This window comes from Bos indicus x Bos taurus, chromosome 8 (assembly GCF_003369695.1).
Source record: "Bos indicus x Bos taurus breed Angus x Brahman F1 hybrid chromosome 8, Bos_hybrid_MaternalHap_v2.0, whole genome shotgun sequence".
Taxonomy (NCBI): Eukaryota; Metazoa; Chordata; class Mammalia; order Artiodactyla; family Bovidae; genus Bos; species Bos indicus x Bos taurus.
In genome coordinates, this window is record NC_040083.1 from 82,611,343 (window position 1) to 82,631,970 (window position 20,628).

Consider the following 20,628-nt stretch of genomic DNA (forward strand, 5'->3'; position numbering starts at 1 on the left):
GGCTTTGCTGTGTCACAAGAGTACTCCTTCTTTTCTGGGAATGCAAGACTTTCAGTACCCCAATATGTCCTCTAGTAAAAGCCCTTCTCTGGGAGGAGGAATGGGCAAAGGAGGCAGAGGAAGCACCAAATATAACAACATAGTGTGACTTTATAAGGTCAAAATTAAATTTTCCCCAATTTATAACATTTTCAAGCATGAGGCAGTATGGCCTTGCCCATGATCCCCCATGACTGTAACAGGTATTTAGAAGCAGGTGATCTCATTCAGAACATCCAATAAAACCTCCACCTGGGAGAAGCTACAGGGATTGTACCTATAGTTCACCCGTGTGGTGAGTCAGGTTAGAGTTTTAATTAGCTCTGCAGTCCGTATCAAAACACCTGGGGTACTAACCAACTGAGTGGTCCAGTCAGACAGACTGTATGGAAATCTCAGTAGATGAAGGGTATAAATCTGCATTTCTGTAGGCTTGCCAGTTGATTAACTGCTTTTCCTCAGGTTTGTTTTTTTTTTAACAGTTTCATTGAAGTATAATTAACGTACAATATACTGCACATATTTCAAGTGTACTTGATAAGTCTTGATATAAGAATATAGCATGAACCCATAACCACAATCAAAATAGCAAACATATCCATCACCCTTCAAATTTTCTTTGTGCCACTTTGTAATCCATCCCTCTTTCCTCTCCTGAGGCCCCTATTCCCAAGCAACCACTGATCTGCTTACTGTCACTATGGATTAGTTTGCGTTTTTGAGAGGTTTTATATAAATGGAGCCCTTCATAAGCTTAAGACTGCCATAAAAGAAAAATCTGAATTTAGGAAAAGTTTGGCACAGTAGAAAGTAATGTTTATAACAGAAATTAAGTTGATATATATATGTTTTCTACTCCTTTTTGTATGAATTTCTGTTTTTACATTATTATTAAATAATACAGCCTATCTAAACATGGACAGAGGAGCCTGGCAGGCTACAGTTCATGGGATTGCAAAGAGTCGGACACGATTGAGCGACTCAGCACAAAGCATAGCACATACCTAAACATAAGATTTTTTTTCAATTAAAATTTTAGTAATGTTTCATGTTTATATCCATAAAGCTGCCTCCTGAACTTGAAGTTGTTTCACTTGATCTTGGTCGCCTTTTGTTTTTAATTTTTCTGCAGAGCATATAGGATCGGGCAGTGCAGAGATGTCAAAGTGCTTAGGCTGATATCCTTGGGAACCGTGGAGGAGATCATGTACTTACGACAAGTATACAAGCAGGTGAATGTATTTCCCTTTTTCTATTTAAAAGTTAATATATGTCAGTTTTAGGAAATTAATAATAAATTTGTATACAAATATATTTCTATTTCATTCTAGCTATAATAATGAATTTAATAAGATGATGAAATATACTCTAGAATACACTTCTAAAAAACTAATTCTTTGGTTCATTGAATTTTAGAGCTGAAGTTTTCTTACAGCAATACTTTACTGTACACACAAAATCATCTTGGGATCTTTAAAAATACTGATTCTCATTTAGTAGTACTGGGTAGAGCCCAAGATTCTGCATTTTAAACAAGCTCCCGGAAGTGCTAACACTGCTAGTCTACAGACCACAGTTTGAGGAGCAAGGTCACAGCTAAGTGTATGCCACAGATGTGGTATCAGTGTACCCAGACAGCCTGCGCTCTCTGGACAGCAAGATTACCTAAGCCAGGTTCCATCCTTGAGTAGCCTCTTCTCAGAATAGACATTCACATGTTACCATTTTCTGTACGTGCCATAACATGAAGAAGACTAGAGAGGAGAACCATAGAGATATCTAATACAAACGTTTCAGGTTTTATATAATGAAACCAGGACCCAGGATGCCCCAATATATGGAATCATAGGAATAGACCTCAAGTGCAGTTAACTACTGTGCTGGTGTTTTTAATATTCATCTAAAATTGCATTAACTCTGTGCTATCCTTAGGGTATCAATTACTGCTCCATTTATGCCTCTAAACAAAGTTTATTTAGTCTATAACTGCCCACTTGAGAAGATCTGGAATGAGGTTCAAGTTTAATTATAAATGTTAAATTTGAATTACTCCCTATATATTTAGTTGGAATCTGTTTAAGAGCAAACATCTGCTACATGTGGTGGTAGTTAACCTAAGAATGATCCAACCTTAAATTTATGCTATTTTCTTAATTCTAAAAGTAGAATTGTACACAGAAATTTTTATTTTTCTTAAAGCATTTAGCTTTGTAAGAAACTTTTAATCTTTTTGTTCTTTGGTATAGCACAGTGCCTGAAAATTATCTTTTCGGACATATTTAAGTAATCTTGGGAAAAAGTAGAATGTTGTTTTTTGCATCTTTGGATCAGCTCTTTAAAATACTATCTTTGACTTGTCACAAGTAAGGCTCTTTTCTCAATCCCATTATTTCCTTTTGCCTGTTTGGCCTGTTACATAATAATGTGTAATAAAAAGTCTTCAGAACATGAAAGTAATTAAAGTTGTTAGAAGTTTGTATGATCTAATTGCTTATTAAAATAAACCTTAGGGAACATTCAGCCATACAACTTGGTAAGCACAAATAAAGATAAGATGGCCATCATGTGAGAAATGGCGTAAATGTGACTTAAAAGATTGATTGGATTTTGAACCAAGGGTGCAAATGACAAACACACTCTAGCCTCACAAGTGTTCTCAGATCTCTTGGAGCGGGGGCGGGGAATCTAAAATGATGTTTAAAAAAAAACCTGTAAAAATATTGGAAAGCAAAAGAGTTCTCTCTGCGGGCTAGAAATGATAAGGAACCCTGAAAGACAAAGGGCAGCTGAGATCAGATTGAAGGAAGAAATCAGTCATGAGAAGATTACTGGAAAAGGTAGGTGCAACTTACGAATATTCCAAGCTTAGAGTCATAGATACTAAAAAAGAAAGGAGACTTGGGTTAAGTATAATGCCCCCTCTTTGGGGTATTATTAATAATCTAACATGATCTTTCCCCCATTGTACCAAACTACAGCCAATGGAAATGTTTGCTCTCTACTAGGAACAAAACATAGAAATACTGGAAGGAAAGAAGCAAAGCTCCAAATTTTTGCTGAAATAGAGAAGAAAGTCCAAAATAATAAATGCCTGGAAACCCTTCCACCTGCTCCCTGCTTTAAATAATTATTGCAGTTGGCCTAGATGAGCATGTAAGACATTTGAAGTCAGATGAAACACGCCCCCCGCCCCCCCCGCCCCCCCCCACCGCAAATAGTTACTATGGAACAGTTTTGGAAAATAAACACAATGAAAGTGTCCCTCAGACATACCAGGTCCTAATCTCTGGAACCTGTAAATGTGACTTTATATGGAAAAAAGGATCTTTGCAGATGTGATTAAGGATTTTTTGAGATGGGGAGATTAGCCTTGATTGTTCAGGTGGGCCCTAAGTCGTGATTTATAAATAAGAAGCAAAGGGAAATCTGACACAGACAGAAGAGAAGGCAGTGCCACAGAGCAGAGATTAGAGCTAGGTAGTCACAAACCAAGGAATGCTGACAGCCACCAGAAGTGAGAAGAGGCAAGGAATGGATCCTACCCTAGAGCTTGTGAAGAGAACATGGCTCTGCAAAACTTGATTTTATTCCATTGATACTGATATCAGACTTATAGCCTCCTGTAAGAGAATAAATTTCTATTGTTCTAAGCCATCAAGTTTATGATAATTTGTTACAAGAGATATAGGAACTAACATGTGCGTGTGTGCTCAGTTGTGTTTGACTCTCTTCAACCCCATGAATTGTAGCCTGCCAGACTCCTCTCTCCATGGAATTTTTCAGGCAAGCATTCTGGAGTGGACTGTCATTTCTTCTTCCAGTGGATCTTCCCGACCCAGAGACTAAACCCATGTCTCTGATATCTCCTGCATTGGCAGGCAGATTCTTTATCACTGTTCTATCTGGGAATCCTCTAGGAACTATTATATGCACTGAAAAAATAACATCAGAGAAAACAAAAGTAATAGAAAAGAGTAGAAGATTTTTAAAAAACTATAAATATTCAAAAGGTAAGTGAGGTTGTAGGATCCTGGAAATAAGAAAAGACTACTGGAAAAATATCCATTAGAGATCCAGAAATGAAAAACTCCAGCAATAGGCTGAATATCAAAGAGCAAAGTTTCATCTAAAAGAATGAGCCACACAGTTCTTCTAGATTACAGAGCAAAAAGACAGAGACAGAGTACATGTAAGAACAGTTAGGAGGAATGAAGGTTAGATCTAGGACTTCCAGTGTCAGTCTTATAGTTGAAGAAGTTAACAGAAGGAAGAAGCCCCAAATAAAGGATGAAACTTTTAAGTAGTAGAAAATAAGAGTCCACAGATTATTATGTGAGCCTACTGAGTGCTAAATAGGATAAATGAGAATAGATCCACACTTAGATTGTCTTTTTATAGTTGTAAAATACCAAGGATAAAAAGATAAATCCTTAAAATTCCCAGAGATAAACTTTATGGAGAGGAAAAAAAAAATTATAAAAGTACTAGAATTAGGTAGATATCTAATTGTTATTAGCAATATTGGCTATCTAGGAGCAGTAACTTAAAATGAGGGGAAATTATAGCTCTGTATTATCAGAGAAAGTGAATGAATTTTTAATTCAAAAGTTTTCCGCAGTGGTGGAAACTTTTCCTTCAGTGGTGAATTATACCAAACATTTAATATTCCTCTTGAGAACAGAGAAGGGAACAATTCCAGCCTACTTTAGAAAGATAGAAGAATACTGAAACCAAAATTGGCAAAGAAAATTATAGACAAATATGTCTCATGAACATAAACATAAAAATCTTTAACAAAGCCTCTGTTAGAAGTTGAATTGTGCCCCCCCTCCCCCACCACAAAAAAAGTGAAATAAAAAACATGGCGAAGTCCATAACCTCTGGTAGCTGTGAATGGGATCTTACTTGGAAGTAAGATCTTTGCTAATGTAATCAAGTTAAATGATGTTATACTCTATTAGCTGCTGCTGCTAAGTCGCCTCAGTCGTGTCCGACTGTGCAGCCCCATAGACAGCAGCCCACCAGGCTCCCCCATCCCTGGGATTCTCCGGGCAAGGACACTGGAGTGGGTTGTCATTTCCTTCTCCAATATACTCTATTAGGGTGGGCCCTAATTCTGGTATGACTGATATTCATACAAAAGGGAAATCTGGATGCAGACAAACACAGAAGGAGGATGCCATGTGATGATAGAGGCAAAGACTGGCGTGATGAAGCTGTGAACCAAGGAATGCGTAGGATTGCCAGCAACTACCAGAAACTAGGAAAAAGAAAGGAAGGATTCTCCTTCCCTTAGAACTTTCAGAGAGAGTATGGCCTTGCCAATATCTTGATTTTAGACTTAGCCTCCAGAACTGAGAGCGAATAAATTTCTATTGTTTTATACCATGTGGTTTATGGTACTTTGTTACAGCAGCCTTAGGAAACTGATGCAGCCTCTAAGGCAAATGTTGTAAATTTGACTGCATTTTTATATGAAACTTCTGTATGACAAAGGAAGTACAAGCCAAATTAAAGGACAGACAGGAGGAAATATTTGCCATAAATATAATAAACAAAGGAGTAGCATCTATAATATATAAAGAACTCCTACAAATCAATAAAAAGACTATGATTAGACATTTTAGTGAAGAAAAAATACTAATGTACACATAATGCATACGAAAAGATGCTTAACCACACTTATAATTGAGAAATACAAAATAAAATAAGATTGCGTTCTACATGTTCTACAAAATACTTTTTGTTCCGTGGGGTATTTTTTAGGGAGCTGGGGAGATTAATGTTGCTTATTATTGGTGGAGATACTTTTAAAGAGATACTCATTTAGTGTTTTTGGAATACAGCGAGCACTTATTTTAGAAGTTAATTTAACAGCATTTTTAAATGCATTTTCTCCCTATTTACCTTGTAGAAATATTCTCACATATGCACAGTGAAGAATGACAAGGATTTCTGTTCAGAATTGTTAGTATTTGTTTGAAAAATGGAAAAAAAGAATAGCCTAAATGTCCAACAGTAACAGAATAACAAATTCTGATATACCACATTATGGAATACCTTGCAACAGCAAAAAATTTTTTTAAAGATTATAGAGCAAATGTACCTATGTGACACAATCTTTAAGACATTTTAAGTGGGGCAAAAAAAGTAACTTGCAGAACATGTATACCAATTGTGTTCGTTTATAAAACTATTTATGTATATTTATGTATATAAAATTTACATAAATATACATAAAAATTTGTGTATCTAAAAACAGCTCTAACTGCATTGAAAAATCTCTATGAAGGATAAACCTAAATATTACAGTATGGTTAGATTGATAAGGGATAATCTGTATCATTCAGGGAGACTTGCCCTTTGATGTTTTTGTTTACATTTGTTTATGATAAAAGTCTTCAGGTATTTTATACTTAAAAACACTTATACAATGATACAGTGACTGTGCTCCTTCTGGTTTGGAGCACTGCATATAATCTAGTTTGACATCAGAAATTCATCTTTCACGTATATATAATTTATTTAGCAGTAAATATGTATTTACAAAAGAGTTGCAAGAACAGCACAGAGAACTCCAAATTAACTTCACCTAACTTCTCCAGTTGTTCTCTCACTCAGCCATGATCTTTATTCTTTTTCTGAACTATTTGAAAGTTATAAACTTATCACCTCTACATTCTCTGTATTTCTGTTTAAATGTACATATAAAAATAGCTTTATGCATTATAAACACTCAGTTTTACATATTTTTCTGCAGCTTGCTTCTCCTTCATCCCCTACTCTCTTCTCAAAAATGTAGGTATCCAAATCAAGAAACTAACACTTACAGCATTACCTTATAATTCATAGAACCCATGCAGATTTCATCAGCTTTCCTGGCAACGTCTCCTTTCTCCTTCTGGCTCAAATTCCAATCCAGGATCATAATTACATTTCTTTTTGTGTCTCCTAAGTTTTCTTCAGCCTTAAGTTGTGCAGGCTTTCCTGGTCTTTCATGACCTTGACAGTTTTAAAAAGTAAAGCCTTTCCTTGTGTATACTTTCTCTCAGCGTGTCCATTTGATGTTTCCTCATGTCCTAACTCAAGCAGCTTTCACAAGAATGGCACAGAAAGAATGCTGTGCTCTTCTGATCGCATTGTCAGAAGGCTCCTAGTGCCTAGAGGACCTGACGCGCCAGTGATATTAATCTTGATCACCTGTCAAGTTTGTGTCTACCAGCTTTCTCCACTGCAGAGTTACCACTTTTTTCATTTGTAAGTTGATATATGTATATTATGAGAAGATCATCGGAGACCATGCCAATACAGTCAGCCCTCTGTTTCCATGGTTCTTCTTTCACAGATTCAAACAACTGTGGATTAAAGTGACACTTGAATTTTCTCTGTGCTAGCTATTTGTATACCATTTATGTTCAGTTCAGTTTAGTCACTCAGTTGTGTCTGACTCTTTGCGACCCCATGGACTGCACCAAGCTTCCCTGTCCATTGTATTTACATGTATTTATACAGAGTTTGGGCTTCCCTAGTAGCTCAGCTGGTAAAGAATCTGCCTGCAATGTAGCAGACCCCGGTTTGATTCCTGGATCAGGAAAATCCCCTGGAGAACGGATGGGCTACCCACTCTAGTATTCTTGGGCTTCCCTGGTGGCTCAGATGGTAAAGAAACCACCTGCAGTGTGGGAGACCTGAGTTCGATCCCTGGGTTGGGAAGATCGCAGAAGGAGGGCATGGCAACCCACTCCAGTATTCTTGCCTGGAGAATCCCCATGGACAGAGGAGCCTGGCAGGCTACAGTCCATGGGGTTGCAAAGAATCATACACCACTGAGCAACTCGGCACAGCACAGCACACAGAGTTTACATTGTATTAGGTGTTATAAGTAATCTAGAGATGATTTAAAGCATATAGGAAGGTAATGCTTAGCTTATATGCAGATACTATGCCATTTCATAAAAGCAGCTTGAGCATGCATGGTTTCTGATATACATGGGGGTCCTGGAACCATACCAAGGGATGAGGGACAACTGTACCCTGTTCCTCATCAGCTTTAGTGTTCATTGATGATTCCTACCTGAATCAGCTACCACTGTGATGGTTTGTCAGATGGTGATTTTTCTGTTTCCATTATTACTTCTTTTATATTTGTTGGCATTTTACCAAAAAGAGAGCTTTCCTTTCTCTTCCATTGATTTAATCTGTGTGGACTCATGGGCTAGTATTTTAGTAACAAATTTTAGGAACACACTGAATATCATGAATTGTTTTTAATGTTCAAACTCATTTTTTGACCAGTGAGAACCCCTTCAAGGGGCCTTCTGTCTCATTTTGGCAAGCTCTCATGATGCTTATTGCACCTCCTTACTGTGGTGGGCTGAGTAATCAGATCAGATCAGATCAGATCAGTCGGTCAGTAGTGTCCGACTCTTTGCAACCCCATGAATCGCAGCACGCCAGGCCTCCCTGTCCATCACCAGCTCCCGGAGTTCACTCAGACTCACGTCCATCGAGTCAGTGATGCCATCCAGCCATCTCATCCTCTGTCGTCCCCTTCTCCTCTTGCCCCCAATCCCTCCCAGCATCAGAGACTTTTCCAATGAGTCAACTCTTTGCATGAGGTGGCCAAAGGACTAGAGTTTCAGCTTTAGCACCATTCCTTCCAAAGAAATCCCAGGGCTGATCTCCTTCAGAATGGACTGGTTGGATCTCTTGCAGTCCAAGGGATTCTCAAGAGTCTTCTCCAACACTACAGTTCAAAAGCATCAATTCTTCGGCGCTCAGCCTTCTTCACAGTCCAACTCTCACATCCATACATGACCACAGGAAAAACCATATAGTCCTCCACATATACCTGCATCCTAATTCCCTGAACACACCTGGATTATGTGGGTGAGCCCAGTGTAATCACAAGGGTCCTTGTAAAGGGAGGCGGTAGCAGTAGGGTCAGAAAAAGGAAAGAAGAAGGCAACATAACCACAGAAGCAGAGAGTTAGAGAGAATGATGTGAAGATGCCTCATTACTGGCCTTGAAGATGGAGGATGGGGTCATGTACTCTTAACACGGTGACTATTCCTTTTTTACTTCTTGCATATCTTGTATATTGTGAGGAAATCTAAGCATTTCGTAGCCTTGCATGGGTTTTTTCTTAAGCTAGAAACTACATTTTCCAAATACTGATATTTTCCCCCTTAGCCTCTTGATTTGTAACAATGGTTTTTTTATAGTTACCCTAGAGATGGATGCATCTGGCCTTCAGTTTTACTTGGGCCACTTTGGAAAACTTAAATTTTAAGTACAAAATAATGTGTCTTTTTTGTGATGAAGCTTTGGTAGGAGACAAAGATTCAGATGAATGCTTACAAATTACTTTGGTGATTATATTTAGTACAACAGTCTGACAATATAGACTTTAAGGAAGTGTTTAAGGAATACCGTGTTTAAGGAAGTGTCAGTAGCAAGCGTAAAATCATCAGTAACTGGGCCGTCAAGTAAATCAGTTGCTGTTGTGATTATGTATTTCCAGGACTATAACCTGTATTTTGGGGACACATATAAAACTAATCAAATCAGTGTATTGATCCATAACTTATTCAAATTTAGGTCCCAAGGGTCTTGTTTTAAGAGGGACATCTGGCAATGAGAAATTGATACAAGTATAAATTTTGTGTTCAGCCAAACTCAGGAATAAATTCTACAAATGATGCTTCCTAGGGGGGCAGCTGTGAGAAAGACACTTAATTTCTCTAAATTTAAGTTCTTTTATTTCTAGAAGGGAGAAGATAATATAGGATTGTAGGAATTAAATGAGAATATAAACATGCTACACATATATCCAATAAATAGAAGCTGTTGTTAGTAAGAATAATTTTAGTCACCTAAAGCAATTTTTCCTGTTGTCGTTCAGTCTCTGACTCTTTTACGACCCACTGGGCTCTAGCCCACCGGGCTCCTCTGTGCACGGGATTTCTCAGGCAAGAGTACTGGTTGTTGTTGTTCAGTTGCTAAGTTATATCCAACTCTTTGTGACTCCATAAACTGTAGCTGGCCAGGCTCCTCTGTCCATGGAATTCTCCAGGCAAGAGTACTGAAGTCAGTTGCCATTTCCTCCTCCAGGGGATCTTCCCAACCCAGGGATCAAAACCTGAGTCTCCTGCATTTCCTGCATTGGCAGGTGAATTCTTTACCACTCAGCCACTGGGGAAGCTCCAAGGATGCTGGAATGGGTAGTTATTCCCTTCTCCAGGGGATCTTCCCAACCCAAGGATCAAACCCAGGTCTCTTACATTGCAGGCAGATTCTTTACTGTCTGAGCCACCAGGGAATACCAAGAATACTGGAGTTGGGTTGCTATTTCCATCTCCAGGGGAACTTTCTAATTCAGGGATCAAACCCGCATTTCCTGCCTTGGCAGGTGAATTCTTCACCCTGAGTCACCAAGGAAGCCCCTATAACAATGAATTATAGTGCCTGGTATGCTGCGGTTCATGGGGTCACAAAGAGTTGGACACGACTGAGCGACTGAACTGAACTGAACTGATAGTACAAATCAGCCTGGTGAAAATCACAAAGTATCACTTCTTACTGAGCAACTGAACTGAACTGAACTGATAGTACAAATCAGCCTGGTGAAAATCACAAAGTATCACTTCTTACTAATCCTTCCATCAGCAATAGATTGAGGTTATTTTTCACTCTTTGTTTCTTTTAAGAAATGTTTGAGTGTACATGGGATTAATCAAAGTGTATTTAGTTAATATACAGTAAAATATCTAATCAGGAGACACATTAAGTTGATACTAAAGTGGTATATGTCCTTAAGGGTTCCATGTCAGTGTTCTTGCTGAATTCACAATTGTTTCAGGGATGCAATGTGTCTAAACAGTGGTTGGATTTTTGCTGTTAGTTGACAGTGTAACCATGGCCACAATTAGTTTGATACCAATGTGGTTATTGTATAACTACTTTAGATTATAATTTAACTTTGGTGATGTAAGGACTATTTCTTCCAGTTTTAGTACTTTCCATTGAACTAAGAGTCTAGAAAGGAGAAAAGTGTTTTCAAATGTGTGCCTTTTACATTTTACATCAGGTGGCTAGGCCATAGAGAGATATGATCTTGAGTCAGTTGTTAGAAAACAGATAAAATAGGAAATGTAAGATTTTGTTCTTTAATAAGACTGGACAGATTATTTCACCATAATGGCAACATCTGCCAGGGAAATTAAAATAAAATTTCCTCCCTACGGAGATTCTGCCTGCTCGAGCTAAAGCTGTGTATATACAGGGAATGCCAGGAAATTCTGACATATTGTTGGAGCAAACACTTCAAAAATATCTTGTGTTTTTTCTGTTACAGCAACTTCACTGTGTGGTGGTTGGAAGTGAAAATGCCAAGCGATATTTTGAAGCAGTTCAAGGATCAAAAGAGCATCAAGGAGAACTTTTTGGAGTCTATAATCTCTTCAAACTGAGATCCCAAGGGTCTTGTCTTACAAGGGACATCCTGGAGGTGTGAAATTTTTCTTTGATCTTTTCAGTATTTTCAGTATGGTTTTCTACCTCAAGAAAATTGCTGGTACCTTTTCAGAGAAATTTTTGGTTTTCTTCATAAATAAGTACTATATTTAGAATTTCTACTTTTAGAGAAATTTGAAATGAATTATTATACCTGTAATCTAAGATTTTCCCCATGCATAGTTAAATTCAGATACATATACAAGATAGTGTGACCTTCCAAGGCCATTTTCAGACTGGTAAAGAGAAATTTATCATTTGGAAAACAGCTGTTGAAGTCAGGAACTAAAAAAATAGACTTTCCTAAGTAAACAAAAATATAAAATGTGTTTTGATTAAAAGTTACCAAATACTCCCTGAGATGCACTCTCATGTCTTGTGGGGACTTTCTTTTTCTGTTCCCAATAAAAATTACACACCAGTATTTCAAACTCTCCCAGTTGTGTTCATCCTCAGGATACAGATGTTTCTTATTCTTAACAGGATATTTATATCCTTTAAAAAAAACTTTTAAATTCTTTAATATACTAGAATACTAAGAATATTAGCCTATTTTTTAGTTAACATTGATATGAGTATCATGCAATCTTGGACTGTCCTTTTTTTTCAATCCCTTCATCATAAAGCTGAGGAAACTGAGTCTTGAAAAACTTAAGGATATTTCCCTTAACTTCCAGGACTTTGTAGTAAAACCTTAATGTACTTCATTTATTTAATAGTACCATAAAAACTGTTCAAGGAGCAATTAGTCTCTGTCCTTAAAGAATTTAGACCATGTTTATGGGATATGGAAGAGAACATTTATATAATGTACATGTAACATTGGTAAGCATATGTTAAGTAAGTTCAGTAGTGGTTCATATGTGATCACCAATGGATGGAGGAGAAGAAGATATATATTATTTGTATGTCGTGAATATTACAGCTGTTATACAATGTCTGATGTATACTGCTGAGTTTTATTTTATAGTAATTATTCGACTCTGAATTGAGTGGCTCATTTAAGGTTCCCCTTTTTCTTGTTTTTTATATGCTGGTTCTTTCATGGACTTGTATTTTCCCATTCCTCTTCTCTAATCATTAACCTTTTCTGTCCTTCAGGCCCCCCTCAGATCGTACCTCCATCACAGAGTACTGCGCAACATACTAATGTATATTCAGGTTTCTAATTTGGGATCATTATCTGTAAAATATATTAGTATTATATTACTTTTCCTGTTTTCTGTTGTTCAGTTGCTAAGTCCTGCCTGGCTCTGCAACTCCATGGACTGCAGCATCACAGGCTTCTCTGTCCTTCATTCAGTTCAGTTTACTCACTCAGTCATGTCTGACTCTTTGCGACCCCATGGACTTCAGCATGTCCAGGCCTCCCTGTCTATCACCAACTCACAGAGTTTACTCAGACTCATGCCCATTGAGTCAGTGATGCCATCCAACCATCTCATCCTCTGTCATCCCTTTCTCCTCCCGCCTTCAGTCTTTCCCAGCATCAGGATCTTTTCCAATGAGTCAGTTCTTCATATTAGGTGACCAAAGTATTAGAGTTTCAGCTTCAGCATCAGTCCTTCCAATGAATATTCACAACTAATTTCCTTTAGGATAGACTGGTTGGATCTCTTTGCTGTCCAAGGGACTCTCAAGAGTCTTCTCCAACACCACAGTTCAAAAGCATCAATTCTTCGGCGCTCAGCTTTCTTTATAGTCCAACTCTCACATCCATACATGACTACTGGAAAAACCATAGCCTTGACTAGACGGACCTTTGTTGGCAAAATAATGTCTCTGCTTTTTAATATGCTGTCTAGGTTGGTCATAAGTTTTCTTCCAAGGAGCAAGCATCTTTTAATTTCATGGCTGTAGTCACCATCTACAGTGATTTTGGAGCCTCCCAAAATAAAGGCTCTCGCTGTTTCCACTGTTTCCCCATCTGTTTGCCATGAAATGATGGGACTAGATGCCATGATCTTGGTTTTCTGAATGTTGAGTTTTAAGCCAACTGTTTCACTCTCCTCTTTCACTTTCATCAAGAGGCTCTTTAGTTCTTCTTCACTTTCTGCTATAATGGTGATGTCATCTGCATATCTGAGGTTATTAATACTCATTATTGAGGATATTGATATTGCCAGGTTATTCTCCTGGCGATCTTGGTTCCAGCTTGTGCTTCTTCCAGCCCAGCATTTCTCATGATGTACTCTGCCTATAAATTAAATAAACAAGGTGACAAAATACAGCTTTGTCATACTCCTTTCCCAATTTGGAACCAGTCCATTGTTCCATGTCCAGTTCTAACTGTTGCTTCTTGACCTGCATACAGATTTCTCAAGAGGCAGGTCAGGTGGTCTGGTATTCCCATCTCTTTCAGAATTTTCCACAGTTTATTGTGATCCACACAGGCAAAGACTTTGGCATTGTCAATAAAACAGAAGTAGATGTTTTTCTGGTACTTTCTTGCTTTTCTGATGATCCATTGGATTTTCGCAATTTGATCTCTGGTTCCTCTGCCTTTTCTAAAACCAGCTTGAATATCTGGAAGTTCACAGTTCATATACTGTTGAAGCCTGGCTTGGAGAATTTTGAGCATTACTTTGCTAGCATGTGAGATGAGTGCAGTTATGTGGTAGTTTGAGCATTCTTTGGCATTGCCTTCCTTTGGGATTGGAATGAAAACTGACCTCTTCCATACTGTGGCCACTGCTGAGTTTTCCAAATTTGCTGACATATTGAGTGCAGCACTTTCACAGCATCATCTTTTACTAGCCTTCGTTTATCTTTTACTATCCTTCACTATCTCCTGGAATTTGCTCATATCATGTCCATTGAGTTGGTCGTGCCATCTCATCCTCTGCCGTCCCCTTCTCCTCTTGCCCTCAGTCTTTCCCCGCAGCAGGGTCTTTTCCAGTGAGTTGGCTCTTCATGTCAGATGGACAGAGTATTGGAGATTCAGCTTCAGCATCAGTCCTTCCAATGAATGTTCAGGGTTGATTTCCTTTAGCTTTGACTGATTGGATCTCCTTGCTGTCCAGGGAACTCTCAAGAGTCTTTTCCAGCACTACAGTTATAAAACATCAATTCTTTGTGCTCAGCCTTCCTGTTTTCTGCCATATATCAAATTGTTTTGTTCTCTGTTTTTAGTCAGAATAGCCACTGTTCCTCTGTTTAAAAAGTGTTATGTAAGACATTGCATTTGACAGGTTATTAGACAGAAAGTTCTCTTATTCTCTGGTTGTCCTCAATATATGTTGTTTTTCCTCCAAGATTGTTTATTAATGACAGGACCCTCCATAATCTTATATTTTGTTTATGGCAGAATATGCTTAACTTCTCGCTAGGAACATCATTGGCATTCAATTATTAAACTAAATTTTGAATTAAAATTGCTCATTTCTTATCAGTCAGAATTTAGTAGATTCATGTTGTGCTTTTGGCCAAATTATGTTTTAAAATATTATTGGTCCAAGCCCTATATAAGGGAAGCATTTTTCATAAAGTAAAAGAAGTGTTTTACTTCCTGTGATACATTTTTAATTTTTCAAGGTTGTAGAAAAATCCCTTAAAAAATTTTTAAGATATAGAAATTTGAATTTATAGAGTGCTTTTAATATGATTTCTGGGCATTTTAGTTCTATTTTACATTGACTTTTTTTTAATGGTTTCCCTTTAGAATATATATATTGAGAACTAATTTCACAAATATTGAGTATGTGCTAAATGTCCAATATTATACATCATAGAGCTAGGCATACAGAAATTAATAAAATATATTAAAAGTCCTACCTACAAAAATTTACATTCTATTTGGGAGAAACAAATAATAAAGAGAAAAAATAACTGAATTTAGTATATCATGATGACAGATTCTAAAGATAAATATAGAGCAAGTAGAAGATGAATAAATTCTAGAGATCTAATACACAGCATAGTGAGTATTGTCAACAATACTATGTTATATACCCCAAAACTGCCTAAGGACCAGATCTTAAGTGTTTTCACCACATAAAAGAAATGATAATTATATGATACATTAGAGGTGTTAGCTAAAGCTATAATGATAATCATATTACAGTATATGTGCATGTGTGCTCAGTCATGTCTGACTTTGTGGCTCAGTCGACTGTAGCCCACCAGGCTCCTTTGTCCCTGGGTTGCCGTTTCCTACTCCAGGGGATCTTCCTGACCCAAGGATCAAACCCATGTCTCTTGCGTTTCCTGCGTTGCTAGGCAAATTCTTTACCACTGAGCCACTTGAAAAGCCCCCCATTACAATATATAAACATATGAAATTAATACTTTGTAGACCTTAAATGTACATGCTGTAATATGTAAAGTATATCTCAAAAAAAAAAAAAAAATAGAGCCAGGAAACAAAATGGGGAGACTGTAAAGGAAAAAGCATTACAATTTTATATGGAGTAGCCAAGGAAGCATGCACTGTGAGATTGCAATTGACTCTATGAAGAGACAAGGAAGAAGTGTTTTAGACAGAAAAACAATGCAAAGACCCTCAGCGAGGAGCATGCTCAGCATGATTTCAAAATGGCAAGGAAGCCAAAGTGGCCAGAGTATAGTAAACAAGAGAGCCAAAGATGGGGCCAGTGAGATGATAGGAAGCCAGATCCTGCAGGAACTTTGGCTTTGACTTTGAGTGAGAACAAAAGCAATTGGAGTTCTGAATAGCAGAATGAATAGTGTAATCAATACTGTTTATTCTAAAGATTAAGAATTGGACTATAGAAGTACAGGAGCAGAAGCAAGAGCCAGGTAGGGAGATACTGCAACAATCTAGCCAAGAGTTGGTGGTTTGGGCCAGAGGATAGTGGTGTGTACCCTGAGGCAGTGACAGGATCTGCTGATGGAGTAGATATAAGGTATATAGAAAAAGCAATTAAGGATGACTCTATACAGTCAGCAAAAACAAGACTGGGAGCTGACTGTGGCTCAGATCATGAACTCCTTATTGCCAAATTCAGACTTCAATTGAAGAAAGTGGGGAAAACCACTAGACCATTCAGGTATGACCTAAATCAAATCCCTTATGATTAGACAGTGGAACTGAGAAATAGATTTAAGGGACTAGATCTGATAGAGTGCCTGGTGAACTATGGATGGAGGTTCGTGACATTGTACAGGAGACAGGGATCAAGACCATCCCCAAGGAAAAGAAATGCAAAAAAGCAAAATGGCTGTCTGAGGAGGCCTTACAAATAGCTGTGAAAAGAAGTGAAAAGCAAAGGAGAAAAGGAAAGAAATAAGCATCTGAATGCAGAGTTCCAAAGAATAGCAGGAAGAGATAAGAAAGCCTTCCTCAGCGATCAATGCAAAGAAACAGAGGGAAACAACAGAATGGGAAAGACTAGAGATTCTTCAAAAAACTAGAGATACCAAGGGAACATTTCATGCAAAGGTGGGCTCAATAAAGGACAGAAATGGTATGGACCTTACAGAAGCAGAAGATATTAAGAAGAGGTGGTAAGAATACACAGAAGAACTGTACAAAAAAGAGCTTCACGACCCAGATAATCACAATGGTGTGATCACTCACCTAGAGTCAGACATCCTGGAATGTGAAGTCAAGTGGGCCTTAGAGAGCATCACTGTGAACAAAGCTAGTGGAGGTGATGGAATCCCAGCTGAGCTATTTCAAATCCTGAAAGATGATGCCGTGAAAGTGCTGCACTCAATATGCCAGCAAATTTGGAAAACTCAGCAGTGGCCACAGGACTGGAAAAAGTCAGTTTTCATTCCAATCCCAAAGAAAGGCAATGCCAAAGAATGCCCAGACTACCACACAATTGCACTCATCTCACACACTAGTAAAGTGATGCTCAAAATTCTCCAAGCCAGGCTTCAGCAATATGTGAGCCGTGAACTTCCAAATGTTCAAGCTGGTTTTAGAAAAGGCAGAGGAACCAGAGATCAAATTGCCAACATCTGCTGGATCATCAAAAAAGCAAGAGAGTTCCAGGAAAACATCTATTTCTGCTTTATTGACTATGCCAAAGCCTTTGGACTGTGTGGATCACAATAAACTGTGGAAAATTCTGAAAGAGAGGGAATACCAGACCACCTGACCTGCCTCTTGAGAATCCTATATGCAGGTCAGGAAGCAACAGTTAGAACTGGACATGGAACAACAGACAGGTTCCAAATAGGAAAAGGAGTCTGTCAAGGCTGTATATTGTCACCATGCTTATTTAACTTATATGCAGAGTACATCATGAGAATCGTGGGGCTGGAAGAAGCACAAGCTGGAATCAAGATTGCTGGGAGAAATATCAATAACCCCAGATATGCAGATGACACCACCCTTATGGCAGAAAGTGAAGAAGAACTAAAAAGCCTCTTGATGAAAGTGAAAGAGGAGAGTGAAAAAGTTGGCTTAAAGCTCAACATTCAGAAAACGAAGATCATGGCATCTGGTCCTCTCACTTCATGGCAGATAAATGGGGAAACATTAGAAACAGTGTCAGACTTTATTTTGGGGGGCTCCAAAATCACTGCAGATGGTGACTGCAGCCATGAAATTAAAAGACACTTACTCCTTGGAAGGAAAGTTATGACCAACCTAGATAGCATGTTGAAAAGCAGAGACATTACTTTGCCAATAAAGGCCCGTCTAGTCAAGGCTGTGGTTTTTCCAGTGGTCATGTATGGATGTGAGAGTTGGACTGTGAAGAAAGCTGAGCGTGGAAGAATTGATGCTTTTGAACTGTGGTGTTGGAGAAGACTCTTGAGAGTCCCTTGGACTGCAAGGAGATCCAACCAGTCCATCCGTTTAAAGGAGATCAGTCCTGGGTGTTCATTGGAAGGACTGATGCTAAAGCTGAAACTCCAGTACTTTGGCCACCTCATGCGAAGAGTTGACTCATTTGAAAAGACCCTGATGCTGGGTGGGATTGGGGGCAGGAGGAGAAGGGGACAACAGAGGACGAGGTGGCTGGATGGCATCACCGACTCGATACACATGAGTTTGGGTGAACTCCAGGAGTTGGTGATGGACAGGGAGGCCTGGCGTGCTGTGATTCATGGGGTTGCAAAGAGTCGGACACGACTGAGCGACTGAACTGAATTGAACCAGGGTAGTTATGGGCTTACCGTGTTGCCCTGGTGCTAAAGAATCCGCCTGTCAATTCAGTAGACGCCAAGAGATGCAGGTTCGATCCCTGGGTCAGGAAGATCCCCTGGAGGAGGGCATGGCAGTCCACTCCAGTATTCTTGCCTGCAGGAGCTCTTGGACAGTGAAGCCTGGTGGGCTACGGCTCCTAGGGTCCCAAAGAGTCGGACATGACTGAAGTGACTTAACATGCATGCACACCAGGGTGTTTGGACTGAGCAACAGAAGACTGGAGTTGCCATATACCTGTCACTGAGGGGTTCTGACAGCTTGAAGAATTCTGGTGCTGCCAGTTACACCTATTATATTTGACTTCTGTTGAAGAGAAAAAAAGGAGTACTAGGAAGGAGGTGCCTCACTCCCTTAACGTGATAGCCTCTGGGCGTTGGTAGAAAAGATCTTATTCAGGAGCTATTTATCATTCTTTTAAATTCACTGGGGGAGATTCTCACTTGTTGCCCTGGGTACCAGGTAATCGGAACCATATCTTTGGTATATTATGAACACTGGTGTATTCATAAATGGGTTATTTGTAACTCTGGTAATGATAATGTTATTTCCCCTTGTCTATCAACAGATAGACTTGACAAGAGAAATAAATGTATTTCCTTTTGAAGAAGAATTTAGTATTCTAGAATCTAGGCCATTAAATATCTCTGCTAAATGATATACCAAAAGCTGTAAAAACATACTTTTCCTAAAAGATGTAGCTAGCCTCTTAGAATATTAAGATTTTTTTAGTTTTATATAAGATGGACATTTTCATTTTCATATCTGCTTCACTGAAGAAATCAATATACATATTTTAATGAATACGAAATATAAGCACACTAGCAACATAAGCTAAAATATCAAGTTCCGAATACCCAGTATTTTCTATGATAATGTATCCTTAGAGTTATTGCAATGTTATATAATATTTATATTATATAAATATTATATACATACCAAGTTATATAGTTACCATATAGACATGGTTATTATGGGCTATCACTGCTGGGTAAATTTTTAACATTTTTTTCACTCTCCCTCCCTACTAGGGCTTTTAGTAGAGTTTGCTGAAAAATGGTATTAATTTTCTATCTGAAAAAGTAAGCTTATGATAAGAATGAATTTTTTATGGGCCTGGCAGATTTCCACAGCGCCTCTATATTATCTAAGAATTATAAGCATTTTAAAATGTATATATATATGAATTCCTTAATTAGCAAATTGAAAAATAGCATTTGAGAGTTAAAGCAAGCTGTACTCAGTTTACTTATTTATTTGTTTTTTTGCCACCCCATGTGGTTTGAGGGATCTTAGTTTCCCAGACAGGGATTGAACCCAGGCCCACAGCAGTGAAATTGCAGAGTCATAACCACTAAGAAAGTGAAAGTGAAAGAAAGTGAAAGTTGCTCAGTCATGTCAGACTCTCTGCGAACCCATGGACTGTAGCCCACTCCTCTCTCCGTGGAATTCTTCAGGCAAGAATACTGGAGTGGGTAGCCGTTCCCTTCTCCACTGAACTGCCAGGGAATTCCCTATGTTCAGTTTTCCTAACTCTTAAGTTTTACATGCCATTGCTGTTGTTTATCTGGTTGTTTCTACTTTATATATTTTATACAGTGATTTGCATTTTTTTGTAGAGAGAAGGCAAGGTGGAAGCTGGGATCATGACAGCTACAACGTGGTTGAAAGAGGAACCTCCAGTACGCAAACTAGAAACAGTAAGCAAGTTTTGAATCTAGAGCTCCTGGGAAACATGTACATGATGATTGTAACTTCCTTTTCTTTTTCCTTCATTTTTCAATGTGTAAAGAAAATGGATTTTTTAAAAAGTCAGGGACACAAAGTCAGAGGACTGTCAGTAAAATTAATAATTTAGGCTAATATTTCACATCATTAAAAAAATTCAGGAGCAATCTTCAGGTGTTTACATCCAAACTGGAATTTTAACTATACCAAACTATAAATTTAGAAA

General features: G+C 38.3%; 1 protein-coding gene across 3 annotated transcripts in view; it reads left to right on the forward strand.

The window, feature by feature from the left end:
- The window catches only part of ERCC6L2 (ERCC excision repair 6 like 2), a 150,070-nt gene that overhangs the window by 86,435 nt on the left and 43,007 nt on the right, over nucleotides 1-20,628 (forward strand). For all 3 annotated transcript variants that reach the window (XM_027550233.1, XM_027550232.1, XM_027550234.1), the window contains 3 exons: nucleotides 1,172-1,271; nucleotides 11,397-11,549; nucleotides 20,294-20,374. In XM_027550233.1, the coding sequence (XP_027406034.1) occupies nucleotides 1,172-1,271; nucleotides 11,397-11,549; nucleotides 20,294-20,374 (334 nt within the window). The remainder of the gene's footprint in view (nucleotides 1-1,171; nucleotides 1,272-11,396; nucleotides 11,550-20,293; nucleotides 20,375-20,628) is intronic.